Source organism: Ornithorhynchus anatinus, chromosome 3 (assembly GCF_004115215.2).
Source record: "Ornithorhynchus anatinus isolate Pmale09 chromosome 3, mOrnAna1.pri.v4, whole genome shotgun sequence".
Classification (NCBI taxonomy): domain Eukaryota; kingdom Metazoa; phylum Chordata; class Mammalia; order Monotremata; family Ornithorhynchidae; genus Ornithorhynchus; species Ornithorhynchus anatinus.
In genome coordinates this window covers 49,292,199-49,309,133 of record NC_041730.1, presented here as the reverse complement: position 1 = coordinate 49,309,133, position 16,935 = coordinate 49,292,199, and the positions used below count along the sequence as shown (strand labels likewise).

Here is a 16,935-nt window from a genome sequence, read left to right as displayed (position 1 = left end):
CACCAAATACTCTCGGACCCACCTTCACAACATAGTTAAAATCCACCCTTTCCTACCCATTCCAAACTGCTACTATGTTTAATTCAATCACTCATCCTATCCCTTCTGGATTACTGCGTCACAGCCTCCCAGCCTCTTATCTCTCCCCACTCCAGTTCATAGTTCACTCTACTGCCCGGATCATTTTTCTAAAAAACGCTCGGGACATCACCCCACTCCTTAAAAAGTTCCAGTGGTTGCCCATCCACCTCCGCATCAAACAAAAACTACTCAACACTGGCTTTAAAGCACTTCACCACCTTGCCTCTTCCTACCTCACCTCATTTCCCCACTTCTACAACCCTGCCCATACACTTTGCTCCTCTACTGCTAACTTTCTCACTGTGCTTCAATCTCTATCTCACTGCCAACCCCTAGTCTTCATCCTAATTATGGTCTGGAATGCCCTCACCCTTCAAATCCAACAGACAATTACTCTCCCCCACTTCAACACCTTATTGAAGGCACATCTCCATGAGGCCTTCCCAGACTAAGCCCCATCTTTCCACATCTCCTACTCCCTTCTGTGTTGCTCAGTTTACTCTTCCTCCCTCCCAGCCCCACAGCACTTATGTACATATCTATAATTTCATTTATTTGTATTGATGTCTGTCTCCCCACCACCCCCACCCCCGTCTAGGCTGTAAGCTCATTGTGGGCAGGGAATGTGTCTGTTTATTGTTATATTGTACTCTTCCAAGAGCTTAGTACAGTGCTCTGCACCCAGTAAGAACTTAATAAATATGACTGACTGAATGAATGAAATTAGAGGGACATATTTGGTTCTGTTCAATCACATACCTAATTACCTAACCAAGGAAGGAGGAAACACCTCTCCAATCTGCAGATAACACTGAAGGTCCAGGGAAATCTACACATTACCATGGTTGGATCTGGAAGGCTGTAATAACCTGCCAAATCAACAAGCTTTGTGCTGTCGATTCCTTACCTAGTGACCTCACTACAGTGGTAGATTTGCTAGTGGAGCACTCTCCTCTAGAGTAAGTCCTTTGTCTCCTTGCTGAGTCTATAGGCAAATCTATCTCGAAAGAGCCCTTTTTCCAATCCCTATTTAAGGAGGCTGATAATTTTTCTTGCTCTTTCAAGCTGAGCCCATTCATTAAACATAAGGACTGGGTCAGCAAAGACACCCAGCCTGTTCCTGAGGCTGGATATCCTGAGCTCACTGGGTGGTAGGAATCCCATCAGCAGGCTGGGCCCAAGGAAGAAAGTTCAGAAGAAGACAGAGCAGGGCAGTCGGCCCCACTTACTTAGGACATGTGTGTATAGACGTACATATACACAGAGGGAGCTATATAAACCACTCTCCATCCCACTCTTGGTCTCTTCCCCTCTTTAGCCTGAGCCTCTCAAAGCTGGGCCTGGAGGGCAATCCCCTATACTCACACTCAGCCGACAGTGGTGCTGGAGGCAGCATGGCTGGGGGCCAGGGCCAAGATGCATGCCCATCTTGAGGCAGGTTGTAATTGTGGAGCTGTGAGTGTGTGCGTCACTACTTCTAATCATCTTCCCTCAAGTGAGCTGACAGCAGCGGCACGGCCTATTGTGAGGTGTTCGTCAGGGTCCCCTTTTAACCAAGTGCCCTGGAATTCAGCCTCTAATGTCCCTGCGTTGAGCTGGCCCTGCAGATTCCCCTTTACTGTCCGCATAAATCAATCAATCATACTTATTGAACAACTAATGTGTGCAGAGCACATATGTGCTTGGGAAAGTACAATACAACAATATAACAGACATATTCCCTGGCCACAGTGGCTTACAGTGTCCATTACAGTGTCACAAGTTAGAGTCTAGTCCATTCCACTCCAAATACTGGACAGTTAACAGACCAGTTGAAAACTGCACTGCCATTTATAAAACCAGATGAATGGCCACTCCACTCTTGACACCTGATTCTTCATCAGTTTTCAATACCTCCTAATATTCACTTTCTTCTTTAGTTCCTACTTTCCCCTGGTCCATCCCTCTTCCTCTGCCCAAGCAGGGTCCTTAAACTTCTATTCTTGGCGCTAATCAAAAAGGTTTTAGTGTAGTCGAGATGGTGTCCCAATATTGAGCCCAGCTACCTCAGGGTGGCACATGAAAAGGAGAATAGCCTATTTCCTGATGCCACTCAAGAAGGCTGGCTTTTAGCGTAGTTGAGATGGTGTCTCAATATTGAGGCCCTCATCAAGATGTCTGCCCCACATGTATGGCAGTCATCTGTGTTACATTTTTTTCAGTGATCCTCCTCCTGCTGCTTCCTGAGATAAAAGTCTATGCACCAGGTTTGTTTCCTAATTGTTTTATTTAGTGTTGCACAATTCAGGTGGGACTGTGGAGGGGAGAGGTCAAATGTCATCAAGATAAGGAAATGGTCAGTAGAGGGGGTGTAGGGAAGGCTGGTGATACCCTTAGTGGGGTGGGCAAGATGAGCAGTGAGCAGAGCAGAGCACCGGAGGATTCCAGCCCCAGCCCCACCCCAGTCCCAGTCCAGTCCCAGCCCTAGGAGTGGGAATGGAGCAGGCCAGGGAGATTGGAGGAAGCAAAGGGCCCAGATTTGAACATCAGACTGGGCCCTGGGGAAACAACCCTGAGCCCGAGGGAGCCTGCAGCCACCACTCCGCTCACCTGACCCTGAAACTGGACACTAGGGGATGCTCAGAGAAGGAGCCAGTGGCTGAGCGGACCTAGCGCTGAGCCTAATGAAGCTGGGTGGCCAGAGTAACGCTTCTCCCCCAGGCCCAAGGACAGGGCTGGATTCAGGAGGTGTGGAGCAGAGCAGCTGGGATGGAAAACCAACCAGCACCCTAACAATACCATCAGCCAGGATCCGCTGAGTATTTGCTTCCACTTCTTGGCCTCTGGTCTGGTACCTTGATATCCTCCATCCTCCCAGAGCCCAGCACACTCCAGGTGCTGCCCAAGGCTGGAGCAAGAGCCCCAGCGGGTTGTCACTGTCTGTTGCACGGGATGCCCCATGAGGTGATTTCACATGGCACAAACTACATCACATCAGTCAGTCAGGTCAAGTGGTGTCAGCCAACTAGACTCTTGTCTCCCAGCTCACATCACCCAGAGGCCCTACAGTGTAGGTAGGAACGAAGGAGTCAGTTAATGGAAAGCCTTAAAGTCTTAATGGATGAGAGATTCTCCTTCAGGCAAAGAGTTTTTAGTCCCACCAAATTCCACTGAGATTCCTGAAGAAAGGACAGAGGCCTGCCTGAAGGCAGGGTGTTACAGTGGAGTGCTCCAGGCCTCTTCAGGTCTGGTGGACTTGGAGCTAAATGTGGTGTGAACTTACTTGGTGAAGAAACTGTTTTGCTGTGGTCCCTCCATTTATAGTAAAAACAGTGAACGGTTCAGGGCCTGGAATTCCATGGACTGTGACACTATATGTAACCAAACAGTGCCTTTCGGCTGCGCTGAACAGCTGCAAGAAAGCACATAGACACGGTTTAGGTAACAGTCAGTTTTTCATCCAGTTCAGGAGTTGAGTCACACTTATTTCCTGGCAAACACTCAATGTATTCTTACAGGGACCAGAATTACTCAGGGAAGCTTAGTAATTCACAGTGAAACATTTGTTTTGCTCTACGCAAAGACAGTCTCGGGGAAATATTTTCCACTATTTTAAGTGTATTAGACCCTAATATCTTGATTGAAATATGTTCTGAAATCAGTCAAACTAACAATATTCATATAAATCTTGGGAAAGTGGCCTTCTTTCTTTGTGTCTTGGGAGATCTGCCAGGTTGAGGTCAGGCCGTTTCTCAACTGGAACTTGGAGTGCATCTTGGTTTGAGTTTGTAGAACATGGTCACCCTCAGGTCTGCACTCTAGGATCTAGGAATGACTGGGAATTAGAAACCAACAAAGAGGGGATGTGGGGAGGGGACTCTCAGTTTTGGAACTTGGAACTCACTGCAAAGTCAACCTGGGGTCAAGTGAACAACCCTAGTTCTGGGGTAGCCCAGAGTGCTCACTCCTGCAGCATATCAGGAGCCCTTCATCCACCCAAAATATCAGGGTTTGGGCTAGATACTCCACCTACAGATGCCTCTTCCTGACTGGGGAGCACTTTCCTCCCCTTCTTGTACTGTGTCAGCATAGAGGGGATCCCATGTGGCATGATGATGGCTACACTGGGTCACTGTCTCCCTCTTCTCCTAACTGTTCCTTGGCTATGCAGCTGCTAACATAGTGTATTCAGGAGGCACCCAGTAAGTGGTCAGCACCCAGAAGACATCCAGCACAGTACTCTGCACAGAGCAGACACACGTGGATGATGAATATGAGGAGAAGGAGGAGGAGTAAATCTGGTGGGGAAGGATTGTGTCTACCAACTCTATTTCATTGTACTTTCCCAAATGCTTAGTACAGCGCTCCGCATACAATACGTGTTCTATAAATACTATTGATTGATCAATTGATTAACTTACCAAACCTTCACTGACAAACTTAAAACCATCAGGAATGAGCACCCCCAAGTCTTTCTCCCCACTTCCCATCTTCTACCTCTCCCAGGCCCATGCTCCAGATTTCTGTGGACATCTTTTGGGTCCAAAGGCTTTACTGTTTTTCATGGCTCTGACTGTTCAAGTGACTTCTCCAATAGCTATTCTATGTTAAGTTGCTCAGATCAATCTTCCCAAAAAGTTGACTGGGGCAGACAATTCCATCCTCAAAAATCTGTGACTATTCCTTGGGGCTTGAATCTGAAATAACTTCCAGATTATTTGTATCAAAGCTGCCATCTTAGTTTTCTTCCCCACCTACAGCCCAGCTTGCAAGCATACTCCCCTAAACTTACTTTCTAACTTCACTCTCCCTCAGTTCTCCTGACTCAAGCTTATTCCTCACACCCTTTCCCTTGCCTTCAATGCTTCCCCCTCTCTGATCTGTCAATCATCTTTCCTCTCCTTCAGAGCCCTCCCAGAAAGGCACATCTTTCAGGAAGCCTAATTAACCATCCATTTTCCATGTTCATTTATTCATTCATTCAATCATATTTGTTGAGTCCTTACCTTATGCAGAGCACTGTACAAAGCACTTGGGAGAGTGCAGTACAACAATAAACACATTTCCTGTCCACAACTAACTTACCGTCTGCGGGGGTGGGGAGACAGACATTAATATAAGAAAATAAATTACAGATATGTTTCTAAGTGCTGTGGAGCTGGTAGAGAGGATGAACAAAGGGAGGGAGTCAGGAAGATATAGAAAGGAGTTGGAGAAGAGGAAAGGGGGCTTAGTTAGGGAAGGTATCTTGGAAGAAATATGTCTTCAATAAGGCTTTGAAGGGAGGGGAGAGAAATTGTCTGTCAGATTTGAGGAGGGATGGCATTCCAGGCCAGAGGCAGGATGTAGGCGAGGGGTCAGCAGTGAGACAGACAAGATCAAGACACAGTACGAAGGTTAATGTTAGAGGAGTGAAGTGTGTGGGCTGGGTTGTAGTAAGAGATTAGTGAGGTGAGGTAGAAGGAGACAAAGTGACTGAATGCTTTAAAATCAATGGTGAGGAGTTTCTTTGTGATGCAGAGGTGGTGGGCAACCACTGGATTCTTCTGAGGAGTGGGGAGACATGTCCTGAATGTTTTTGTAGAAAAATGATCTGAGCAGCAGACTGAAGTATGGACTCAAGTGGGGAAAGACAGGAGGCTGGGAGGTAAGCATGGCGGATGATGCAGTAATCCAGGCAGAATAGGATGAGTGACTGTATTATCGTGGTAGCAATTTGGATTAATAAGAAAAGCTGCACTTTAACAATGTTGTGAAAGTGGCACCAACAGGATTTAGTGATGTATTGAATATGTGGATTGATTGAGAGAGAGGAGTCAAGGCTAACACCCAAGTTACAGGCTTGTGAGACAGGTTCCATGACACCATCAAGTACTTATTTATTTATTATTAATGTACTTACTCAATTGTATGTTAAGCAATTATAGCAATTCTCTCTCTCTTTATGTCTGATTATCGACTTATCTTTCTTTCCCTCTACACAGTTAGCCCCACTGGAGCAGGGATGGTATCATTTAGTTGTCTGTTTCCCAAGCCACTAGTCCAGTTGAGGATGACCCCCATGTATTCTTGGAGACTTTCAAAAATTAACTCAGATTAAAAAGCTGCCAGATTTGACAATATGGAATTTACTGAGGCTTATTTCAGGAGTGCTGGCCAAGTACATCAAAGTCAGAGACGGGTACAGACTAATCCAAGGTCAGTGAGATTTTGTAAATGATCCTAACTGGGCCCTAACAGATATGTGGAGAACTTGTGATAGGCTTCCCTGAAACTGCCTTTGGAGACATAGGCACTGAATTCTCAGGGCAAAGGCCTGCATAGTCCCCTGGACTATGGGTGGAGCCAAGAGGTTGAAGCCATGGGTGTGTGTAGGGTAGAGCTGCTAAAAGTGTCCCCATGCAGGTCACTTGTGTGGTGCTCTTCCTGTGAATACATATCCAAATATTAACACCGGAATTGAATTACCAATGAGGCTGGGAGAGTGTTGCCAGTGGAGTTTTCTTCCATCCTCCTGCTGTAAATGAACAAGCTAGAGATTTCTAAGGCTTCATTATGTAGATTTCGGAGTTGAAGATGTCGATAACCTGAAAGAACATACTGTTAGATGAAACTGGTCATGTAGATACTGGGTCCCATTCAGAGCCATCTTCACAAATGCAGAAACTCCCAAGATCTCAGTAATGGCCTGCCCCATGGAGGTGGCAAGGTAGAGCCCTAGGGCTTTCCTGTGAGGCAGAGGGCCACCAGAAGACTTGAGGGACTCAGAAGGGGAATTTACTAAGTGGTATCTGAGTGACTGGAAAGGCGGATGCACTTTTCAAAGCATTTAATTTCATTGCTATGAGCTATTCATACCCTGGAAATATTTGGCTCATTTGAAGGGATTCCTTTTCACAAATATTAATTCATCCTGATGCATGAAACCCAAGGTCCAAAGAGCCATATTTGCTCCTCTTCTCATATCGACCCATCAAGGAGTGAGCACAACAGCTCTACCCTCTCCTCCTCCCTCAGGTCCCACAGCAGGGTCCCTGGGCACCCGGATCCTATAGGGGGACTGCTTTCTGGACAAGCTGAACAAATGGACTTCTCCTTTGCTACCTCGTTTGAGAACTCGAAGGGGGATGATCCTTTGAGCAGTAACTGCTGAACTGTTGCTTTCAACGACTGCAAAACGAAGAAACACAAGGTCCTCAAAATGGACTCGGAAGAGAAACTGTTCATTCCACATGGGGTTCAGGGTGTTTCGGTGAATGGGCTTGGTGCGGAAGTGGCAGCTGTCCAAGGGCATTCCCAGCACATCCACTTCAATGCAGGGATTGCCTGTGCTGTTACTGGGACACACATTCTGTCCAGAGATGATCTGAAGCCAAAAGGGATAGAAATCATCAGCGATAAGAAAATAAACAAAGCTTACCAACAAAATCAACCCAACTTCAGATTGCAATGATGAGTAACAATCCTCCCAAGGGAACCAAGTTTGATAAACATGAATCTAACTTGGATTGCTAGGAGACAGATATATTATAGATTAAATGTAGGAAAACTCAATTAAATTCATTGCATTTCTAGGGTAATTTTTCCTTTTTTCAACCAAATAGTTCAGTGAAATTTTGGAACCCCAACATGTTTGAAAGACATTAAAAAAAAAGATTTAAGCCTTGAAATCTAAAAAGTCTAGAGGACTCAGAAAGTTTTGATTCTTAGTTAACCTAATGTTAACTGCATCACTTACTATTAAAGAATATATTGCTGGTTCCATAGTTTCTAGATCTCGTTCCAATGGAGAAAATTGTTGGTACATTGGACAGTTCTTGTCCCAGAGAACAGGAGGCTTCAAAACGTAGCCACAGCCCCCATTGGCTTCAAACATTGCTGCATTTAAATGCAAGGGAAGATCTATAGACAAAAAATAAAGCCAACATGGTAAAGACTGTACTTACATATTGTACACTGAACTTTCCCAAATGCTCAATACAGTGGTCTGCACACAGTACGTGCTCAATAAATATGACTGACTGATTGACTGAAAGACTCCCACAGAGCTATCGATGTTTGTGGAAAAATGAGCTAATTGCTCTTCTAATCAATTAATGTACATATTTAAGACCGTCTAACTTTGAACAATTTTCCGATGGAAAATATGTACAAAGATTTCTCCAGTCATTCATTCATTCAACCATATTTATTGAGCACTTACTGTGTGCAGTGCACTGGTTCTAAGCGCTTGGGAGAGTACACTTCAGCAATAAAGAGAGACAATCTCTGCCCACACTGGGCTTACAGTCTAGAAGTGGGGAGACAGACATCAAAACAAGTAAACAGGCATCAATATAAATTATAGATATATACACATCAAAACAAGTAAACAGGCATCGATATAAATAAATATGGATGTATACATAGAACTGGAAGCAGAATCTTCCTGGAGAAACACAGCTTCTAGCCCAGAACAGGTTGGATTATTGCATTCCAAAAGCTGTCGGAGGAGGAGGAGTCCAGATCGGAATGATAATAGGGAAGACTCACCCCATCAGAGGAATGAAGGGTCATGGAGGTGCTCATGAGGCCTGGCGCTCATTAAATTTTTATCAAGATAGAAAATTTGCAGAAGAGAGCTGTGCAACCTCAGAGAAAAGTCAAAACATCATTCATCAACTGCCACCCTTCCTAAAATCTCTCCAACCATGGGCCGAACTTCAGGGGAGTGGGAGTCCCTTTAAGAATGATAGATTCGTTCAATCAAATTTACTGAGTACTTACTGTGTGCAGAGCACTGTACTAAGTGCTTTGAAAGTACAATTTGGCAATCAAATTGCTACACAGGCCCCGAACCTCCACTGTTCGTCGATTCCTCCGCCCATGAAGCTGGGCTTCCCCCTTTCCACATTAATAATTAACCCACATTAGTTCATATTTCTTTTCCATAAACAGTGCCACTCCAGGTTTTGCCTGGTAAATTGAAATGATTACTGATTGTGTGGCGAGCTCCATCCTCAACACAAGATCTCGTCTTAATTGGTAACTAGAGATCAGAGTTTTCAATTTGACACACACAGTAAGGGTTTCTTAGATTACTCATCTGGCTAAAACCACATACTGTACTCTTCAATTCTCTTAATAATGACATTCTGAATAAATTAAAAAATTTTCACCAGGGAAACAGGCCTCACTATTTTTTGTTGTTGGGGGGAGGGGGAGTGGGGAGAGAAAGATGGGGAATTCACATTCCTCATACCCTGTAATGGTTTCTCAGTAGACCAAACAAAGTCCTCTTCATTCATCCCAGGAAAGGATGCTACTGTGACTAGTTAATCTGGAAAAAGGCAGACTTATACACAGTAAGAAACTCCTACAGTTTTCCTGGTTCCTTGTTTATTTACACTGGGCTACTTGCAGCTCTGCCACTTGTCTGCTGAGTGACTTTGGGCAAGTCACTTCACCTCTCCATGCCTCAGTTCCCTCATCTTGTCAAATGGGGATGAAGACTTTGAGCCCCAAGTGGGACTGGGATTGTGCCCAACCTGACAAGCTTGTAGCTACCCCAGTGCTTAGTATAGTGCCTGTCACATAGTAAGCACTTAACAGACTATACACACACACACACGAGATTCTGGTTACAGGAAAGTGTGATTGGGAGTTGAGATTTGGGTGGGATGGTTCCAAGACTAGAATCTCTGATTGCATTCCCGCTATTAGACTGAATTCCCTTAAGCATTGCCAAAATGAAGAGATTAAGTTATTTGTTTTTTCAACTTTCTTAATAGTTTTATAAAAGATCAAACAAACCAGAAAAAGAGTTCAGCCTGATTGATCCACTTAGCTGTTTATTCTGAAAACAAGTTTCCACCCACGTTTATGCAGGAATAGGAAAGCCCAATATTTCCGGATGGAAATTTTGTTCTCCACAGCACGACCTAGTGGAAAGAGCCCAGATGTCATTTTGTCAGGGGATCTGGGTTCTAAATCTGGCTCCACCACTTGCCTGCTGTGTGACTTGGGCAAGTCACTTCACTTCTTATGCTTTAGTTTTCTCATCTATAAAATGGAGATTTATTCAATTAATTCCCTGTTCTTCCTCCCCCTTAGACTGTGAGCCCAGTGTGGGATCCCTACCTGATTATCTTTTATCTTATCTCTACCCCAGAGCTTAGAACAGTGCTTAGCACATAATACATGCCACTTAATACATGTGTTCAAAGGAAAAAACATTTTTATATGTTTTCATCCAGTTTTTGCCACCTGCGATGTAAGTGTACCAGTCAGTCTTCTTTCCACTGCATCAGTATATGTGATTGTATCACCCTACATCATGATTCTAAAATGCTTTACAAGTGAGAGTAATTCCAATAAGGAGCAGTAGCAGTAACCAGGACCACCATTAATTTGTGCATAAAATTAGACATTTTCCACTCACTCTCCGGCCTCAAGCACCTCAACCAAGCTTCACAATCGTCATTTGAAAATCATCATCAATCAGTCAATCATATTTATTGAGTGCGGGCTGTGCGCAGACCACTGAACTAAGCACTTGGGAAAATATAACAATATAACACAGTTGGTAGACACATTCCCTGCCCACACTAGCTTACAATCTAAAGGGGGAGACAGACATTAATATGAATAAATAAATTATGGAAGTGTACATAAGTGCTGGGGGGCTGGGAGGATGAACAAAGGGAGAAAGTCAGGGTCACACAGAAGGAAGTGGAAGAAGAGGAAATGAGGGCTAAATTAGGAAAGGCCTTTTGGAGGAGATATGCCTTCAATAAGCCATCATAAAACTACCACACGTTCTGTTTGAAGAAAAATACTCCTCCAAACCTAATTCCCATTCCTATAAATTCCTAGGAGAAAATGGATTTATTCACACTGTTTTTTCTGAAAATGGCAGTAGTAATTATGCAGCTAAATAAGAAACAGCTGGATAGACCTTTGGGGCTCATTTGCCTCCCCTCACCTTGAGTGGCTGAATGTCTGAAGTTGGCCCTACTGGGAAGAATGTACAGCCTGTTGTTAGACATGGTCACTGTACCAGCAGACTGAGTGATTACCATGGTAACACTTCTTGACCCTTCTTCTTGAGGAAACAGCTCTCGCAGGCACTGAAGCAGAACTCAGACTCCCAGTGATGTCTCCAGGTCTAAAACATTCTGGCTTTAGCCTTTCAGGCATGAGCCCCACCATGGAAACTCCAATTCCTCCACACCTTGGGCCATGACCATCACCTCTTGGCTCTCAAATAAGCACCTCTGAACACCAGCCAGGTGTCCACCCTCCCAAGCCTGGTTGTAGGAAGCTCAGAGGAGATTTATCCCCACTTGTCACCCACAGATTCAATGCTCTCCTGTGATTGGTTGGGTTTAACTTGGAGTCACCAGCTAAATTCCTGCTTCTTAATCCAATTAACTCACCCCCTCAGGGAGGGGGAATCTTGGGAGTGAGTTTCTACTCACTTTCCCACTACCTCTCTGATTGGGGCTTTGTTTGTCTGCTGGTCATTCCCCAGTGAACCTAGCAATCATAGACTGGCAGTGTAGCCTAGTGGCAAGAGCATGGAAGAGGAAGTTATGAGAATGGAGTTCTAATTCTAGCTCTGCCACCAGTCTGTTGGGTGACCTTGGGCAAGTCGTTTAACCTCTCTGGACCTCAGTTTCTTCATTTGTCACATGCTCCTTCTGAGTCAGGGTCTGTGTCTGTCTGATCTGATTATTCTTAGTCAACCTAGTGCTTTGGTAAATAGTAAGGTCTTAGTAAATACCAGAATTTTTACTATCATTAGTGAGATTCACTTCTATTCCTGGCAAATTGTTAGCATTCAGGAATATGTGCAGGATTAGTGAGCATTAAAAAATCAGCAACCTATTGGGGAAAAGACAACATGGTTTCTGTAAAGAGAAATCATGTCTCACTAATCTTCTGGACTTCTCAGAAGGTGTCAATAGGCATGAGGATAAGCTTTTTTGAAACTGTAAGAGTAGAGAAAACATCCTGGCACTTGCCCTGGGACCTTAGTTCCCATTTGTGCAATTCAGTTTAAATTTTAGTCTTGACTTCTAAAGCGCTGACAACCCCACCCAATTTAGGTTCATCTATAAATCTAAACGTCATGCCTATGAAATACTTCATATGAAAGGAGGTATTCAAAATAAGACTACGCGGATCATTCCAAATGCCATTATTGGGTCAGCTCCAGGATTCTGTTGCCGGCAGGGTCACCAGGATGCCTACAGAACCCGAATGATGGTTGCCCTTTTTGGACACCCACTCTCATGGTTAGAAATGAGCAATCCCCTAGCCCTCCTCCCTCTAACTCTAGCTGCTCCTCCATTCCAGTAACCAAGCGGGGCAATTTATTCACACATCTACCCATGGAGTCCCCTTTGGAACTCATGGATGTTTCCAACTGCACAACTTCCAGTACTAAAAGAAGTTTAAATGCTTAAACTGTTCCCCTACTACGTGAAGGAGTGTTTCCTTTCATCTGGTGGTGTGGGATTTGGGAACACAATTACATGTTTACTCTTTGGGAAAAAGGAACTTCACTCAGCTCAGGCACTTAGCTTTCAGAGCACTGCTGGTGCCATTTTTAGAACAAGACCAGAACTGCACGTTCCATTTCTAAAAATGCCTGAATTTAGTCCAGCTGCTGGGAAGAGACCTGAGAAAAGAGGTGTCCTACCCTCATCTTCCTTTTTCCCTTTCCCATTCCTCTGTCCAGCACTCACCAAAATCTGAGAACCAGGGTGGCCCAACCTGAAGGCTGTAACAGATGATTTCTAAGGGTACTTTCCTGGTCTCTGGTCCTCAAAATACCACAAGCATCCAGTACATGCAATTCAGTGGACCCATTTTCTCCCTTGGGATTCTATACTCAGCTTCTGGTCAAGCAGGTCAAGAAAGAAGAGGCACTGACTTCATTCTGGAGAACCACCAGCTCACAGATCTGCCCTCTGCCCAACTCACCCCAGAGCTACCTACCATCCGTTTGGTAGTTGAGTGCGACCAGTTGGATCCCATGTAGCCAGAATAGGAGAGGATGGGGATTTGAAGAGTCAATCCGAGTGGCGGCAGGATACGTTCGAAGGAGCTGACAAGAAGTGTGCTGAATTAGTTTCTGAGAATACTTCGGCACAGGCGCTTGGCAGCATTTTCATTCAGGGATGAGATATGGTAGCACTTGGGTGTCCTATGAGGGCACTGAGAGAAGTTGTTGGAGAACCTGGATCTTCCCCAGTTGGGCGCACACAGTCCATAGGTCCTGAAATCCAAAGATAGGCTTCCCTTTAGAAATGTTAGACACTAACCCTTCATCTCTCAGGGCCAGCTGAATAATGCTCTGAAGCCTCCCATCTAGTCCACTTAATTGACTTCTCATTTAATACAGTAATTTGGGCAAATACATGAAATGGTAAAAGAGAATTTGGGTTTTTACCCTCTGAAACCAATCTTGACTTTAGTGTTGGAAGATTTAAACTCCACCTGCAAAGCTGCTTGAATCCCAGTGACAAACAGTTTGAAAGAAACTTCTCCTCTGAGCTGGGGCAAACATCACTTTCTGAACTTACAGGGAGAGATTGACCCTCTAGAAGATATATTCTGAACATTTAATCATTCATCCCAAATAGGGTCCATGCCACCTGACTCTTGCCCTCACCCTCATTTAAAGTGGTCAATATGAACTTACTCCTTAAAAATTCCAGAGAAGATTCCAGTTTTTGTGTATTTGTCTTTGTCCCTTTAACTGTTTGATTGTTCCATGTTCTCGAAGTGTCCAACTCCAGACCTCTTCCCAACTTTTACTTTTCGACTGTGAGCATCTCAAGGAACATGGCCTGTATCTATTTCCCACTTGTATACTCTCTCCCAGTGTTCAGTACAGTGCTCCGCACATAGTAAGCACTTAATAAGAACTATTCTCCTTCTCTTTCTCCAGCTCTGAGCCACCTGATCTGTATGTGGTGGTGACCCCATAACCTTTGGGCCTGGGAAATAATGTCCCACCCTACCTTTGCTGGGCCCCTTGGTGAGGGCTGCTGTCTCCCCAGGGACCGTTCTGCTCGGGCTGTTGCCAAAAATGGACTTCCTGCTTTTCCTCTCCTTCCCTCTGCTGGAGCCAGATGGGTTCAAAGTTGAAAGACCTATTCCCACAAAGTTAAAATAAATAAGCTAAAAATGACAAATCCTGGTACATGCTACTTTCCATCATTGCTCATAGTTTGTTTTGAGGCCCTGCCAGCCTCAAGGCTGGAGTCTGTAAACCCCTCCAACATTTCTGGTTCAGAAGCATTCAGGGCAGGACTTGACAATGCTTCCCTGGACAATTTCCATGTGAGTTTCACCTCTGCTGGGTCAGAAGAATGAAACTGTATGTCTTGACTACCATATGGTCACATGGAATATTCAAGCTTATTGCTTTACACTAACAATAATCTCTACAATCTAAAAAAACAAGACAGAGTTACAGTCAAATTCTGATCATCAAGACCCAATTTCTCTTTTTTTTTCTCCTTCTTGCTACCAGTGCTTTGTCAATGCCTCTGTTTTATTATCACCCTTCTCTCAATCAGACAGGATAGAAAAGGGATGAAACTAAAATGAACAAATTTTCTAACTTGCTGACAGCTTTGATTATAGCTTTTAAGAGGTGGAGATTGAGATTGGTCCACAGTGAGGTGTGGGGAATATTTGTGGATTTCCTCTATTTGTGCTTTCCCTGTCCCTCAGAGTAATCGACAAGAGATTTTTTCAAAATAAAAGGTAATAGGGCAAGGGGATTTTAAAACTAATGATTGTCAGTAGAAAATTTGGCTTGGGGCTTGAATCTGGCAGAAAGCAGCCTAGCTGACTGATAGCAGGCAGGTAGGACTGACATTTTGGATCCATGGACCATGCTTCCGTCTCTGAGCCAGTTCCTGATAGCAGCTGACCCCCAGCTTGTCCACATCCCTGGAGGCAGCACTGCCTCTCTTCAATCCTGGGCAGGGTAAAGCAGCACCTGCAGCAGTGTGAGAATAGAATCCGTCCCCTACTGAAACCAAACCCCAGCAGGGGTATCTGCACCTGGAGAGGCCTCCCAAACATATGTTGCTGACCCTTATTCCAACTCAGAGAGGGAGAGGACACTGTTTAGAGCTTTGGCTCTGACAGTTTGGATTCCTGGACTATGGACCACAAGGAACCTGAAACTCCATTCCTCTAGCCACAGTGCCCTTCAGCTTGCCCCTCACATTGTTTTGGGGTTTTAACACTTCCTCTTCTTTATGTGTTTATTGTCAGTCTCCCCTTCCCCCACCATTCTCCGCTCTTAGTCTCAGACTGTGAGTCCCTTGGGAGGCAGGATAGTGTTTAATTTTCATCTGTGTAATTCTGCCCTGTGCTTAGAACAGTGTTCTGCAGATAGGTTATTACTTAGGTTATTACTGTTACTAATTCTACTCTTGCTCTACCTCCTCCTTTTACTCCTACTAGGACAATCAGGTGTGGGACTTGAGGGGAGCACAGGGTCACCAGTGTCCCTGGGCACACTTCTGGGTTCATAAGGAGACACACATAACAACTGAGTCTCTTGATAAGAATGTTTGTTGGAATTCATTCATTCATTCATTCAATAGTATTTATTGAGCACTTACTGTGTGCAGAGCACTGTACTAAGTGCTTGGGAGAGTACAATACAACAATAACAAAGTCCTGCCCCAAAACGAGTTTACAATCTAGAGGTGGGGAGACAGACATCAATACAAATAAATAAAACTGCAGAAATGTACATAACTGCTATGGGGCTGGTGGGGTGGGGTGCTGTCTGTCTCCCCCGTTTAGACTGTGAGCCTGTCATTGGGCAGAGATTGTCTCTATCTGTTGCTGAATTGTACATTCCAAACTATTAGTATAGTGCTCTGCACATAGTAAGCACTCAATAAATACTATTGAATGAATGAATGAATGAAGAGCAAAGGGAGCAAGTCAGGGTAACGTAGAAGGTAGTGGAAGATAAGAAAAGGTGGAGTTTAATCTGGGAAAGCCTCTTAGAGGAGATGTGCCTTCAGTAAGGCTTTGAAGTGAGGGAGAGTAATTGTCTGTTGGATTTGAGGGAGGGCGTTCCAGGTCAGAGGCAGGATGTGGGCTAGGGGTTGGGGACAAGACAGGTGGGTTTGAGGCACAGTAAGAAGGTTAGCGCTAGAGGAGTGAAGTGCATGGGCAGGGTTCTAGAAGGAAAGAAGCGAGGTGAGGTAGGAGGGGGAAAGAATGGTGAGGAGCTTTTGTTTGATGCGGAGGTAGATGGGCAACCACTGGAGTTTTTTTAGGAGTGGGGTGACATGACCTGAACATTTTTGTAGAAAAATGATCTGAGTAGCAGAGTGAAGTATGAACTTGAGTGGGGAGAGACAGGATGCTGGGCAGTCAGCAAGGAGGCTGATACAGTAATCCAGGTGGGATAAGATGAGTGATTGTATTAAGGTGGTAGCAGTTTGGGGAGGAAAGGGCAGATTTTAGTTATGTTGTGAAGGTGGGACTGACAGAATTTAGTGATGGATTGTATATTTGGGTTGAATGACAGAGAGGAGTGAAGGAAAAGCCAAGGTTACGGGCTTGTGAAACAGGAGGGATGGTAGTACCAACTATAGTGATGGGAAAGTCAGGGGAGGACAGGGTTTGGGTGGGAAGATAAAGAGCTCTTTTTTGGACATGTTAAGTTTGAAGTGATGGGAGGACATCCAAGTAGAGACATCTTGAAGGCAAGAGGAGATGCGAGAATGGAGAGAGGGAGAGAGATCAGGGCTGGAGATGTAATGGGGAGGGGGTGAATATCAAGTGGTTAAGGAGTCCAGATCCAAGTGCACAGTAAAGCAGAAAGGAGAGTCAAATGGGGAA

General features: G+C 44.7%; 1 protein-coding gene across 1 annotated transcript in view; it reads right to left on the bottom strand.

Annotated features, from left to right (window-relative positions):
* The window catches only part of PLCE1 (phospholipase C epsilon 1), a 363,948-nt gene that overhangs the window by 23,193 nt on the left and 323,820 nt on the right, over window positions 1-16,935 (bottom strand). The window contains 8 exon segments of the mRNA XM_029060510.2: window positions 3,317-3,472; window positions 6,529-6,647; window positions 7,165-7,426; window positions 7,799-7,962; window positions 13,045-13,191; window positions 13,194-13,256; window positions 13,259-13,324; window positions 14,073-14,204. Coding sequence (XP_028916343.1) covers window positions 3,317-3,472; window positions 6,529-6,647; window positions 7,165-7,426; window positions 7,799-7,962; window positions 13,045-13,191; window positions 13,194-13,256; window positions 13,259-13,324; window positions 14,073-14,204 — 1,109 coding nt within the window.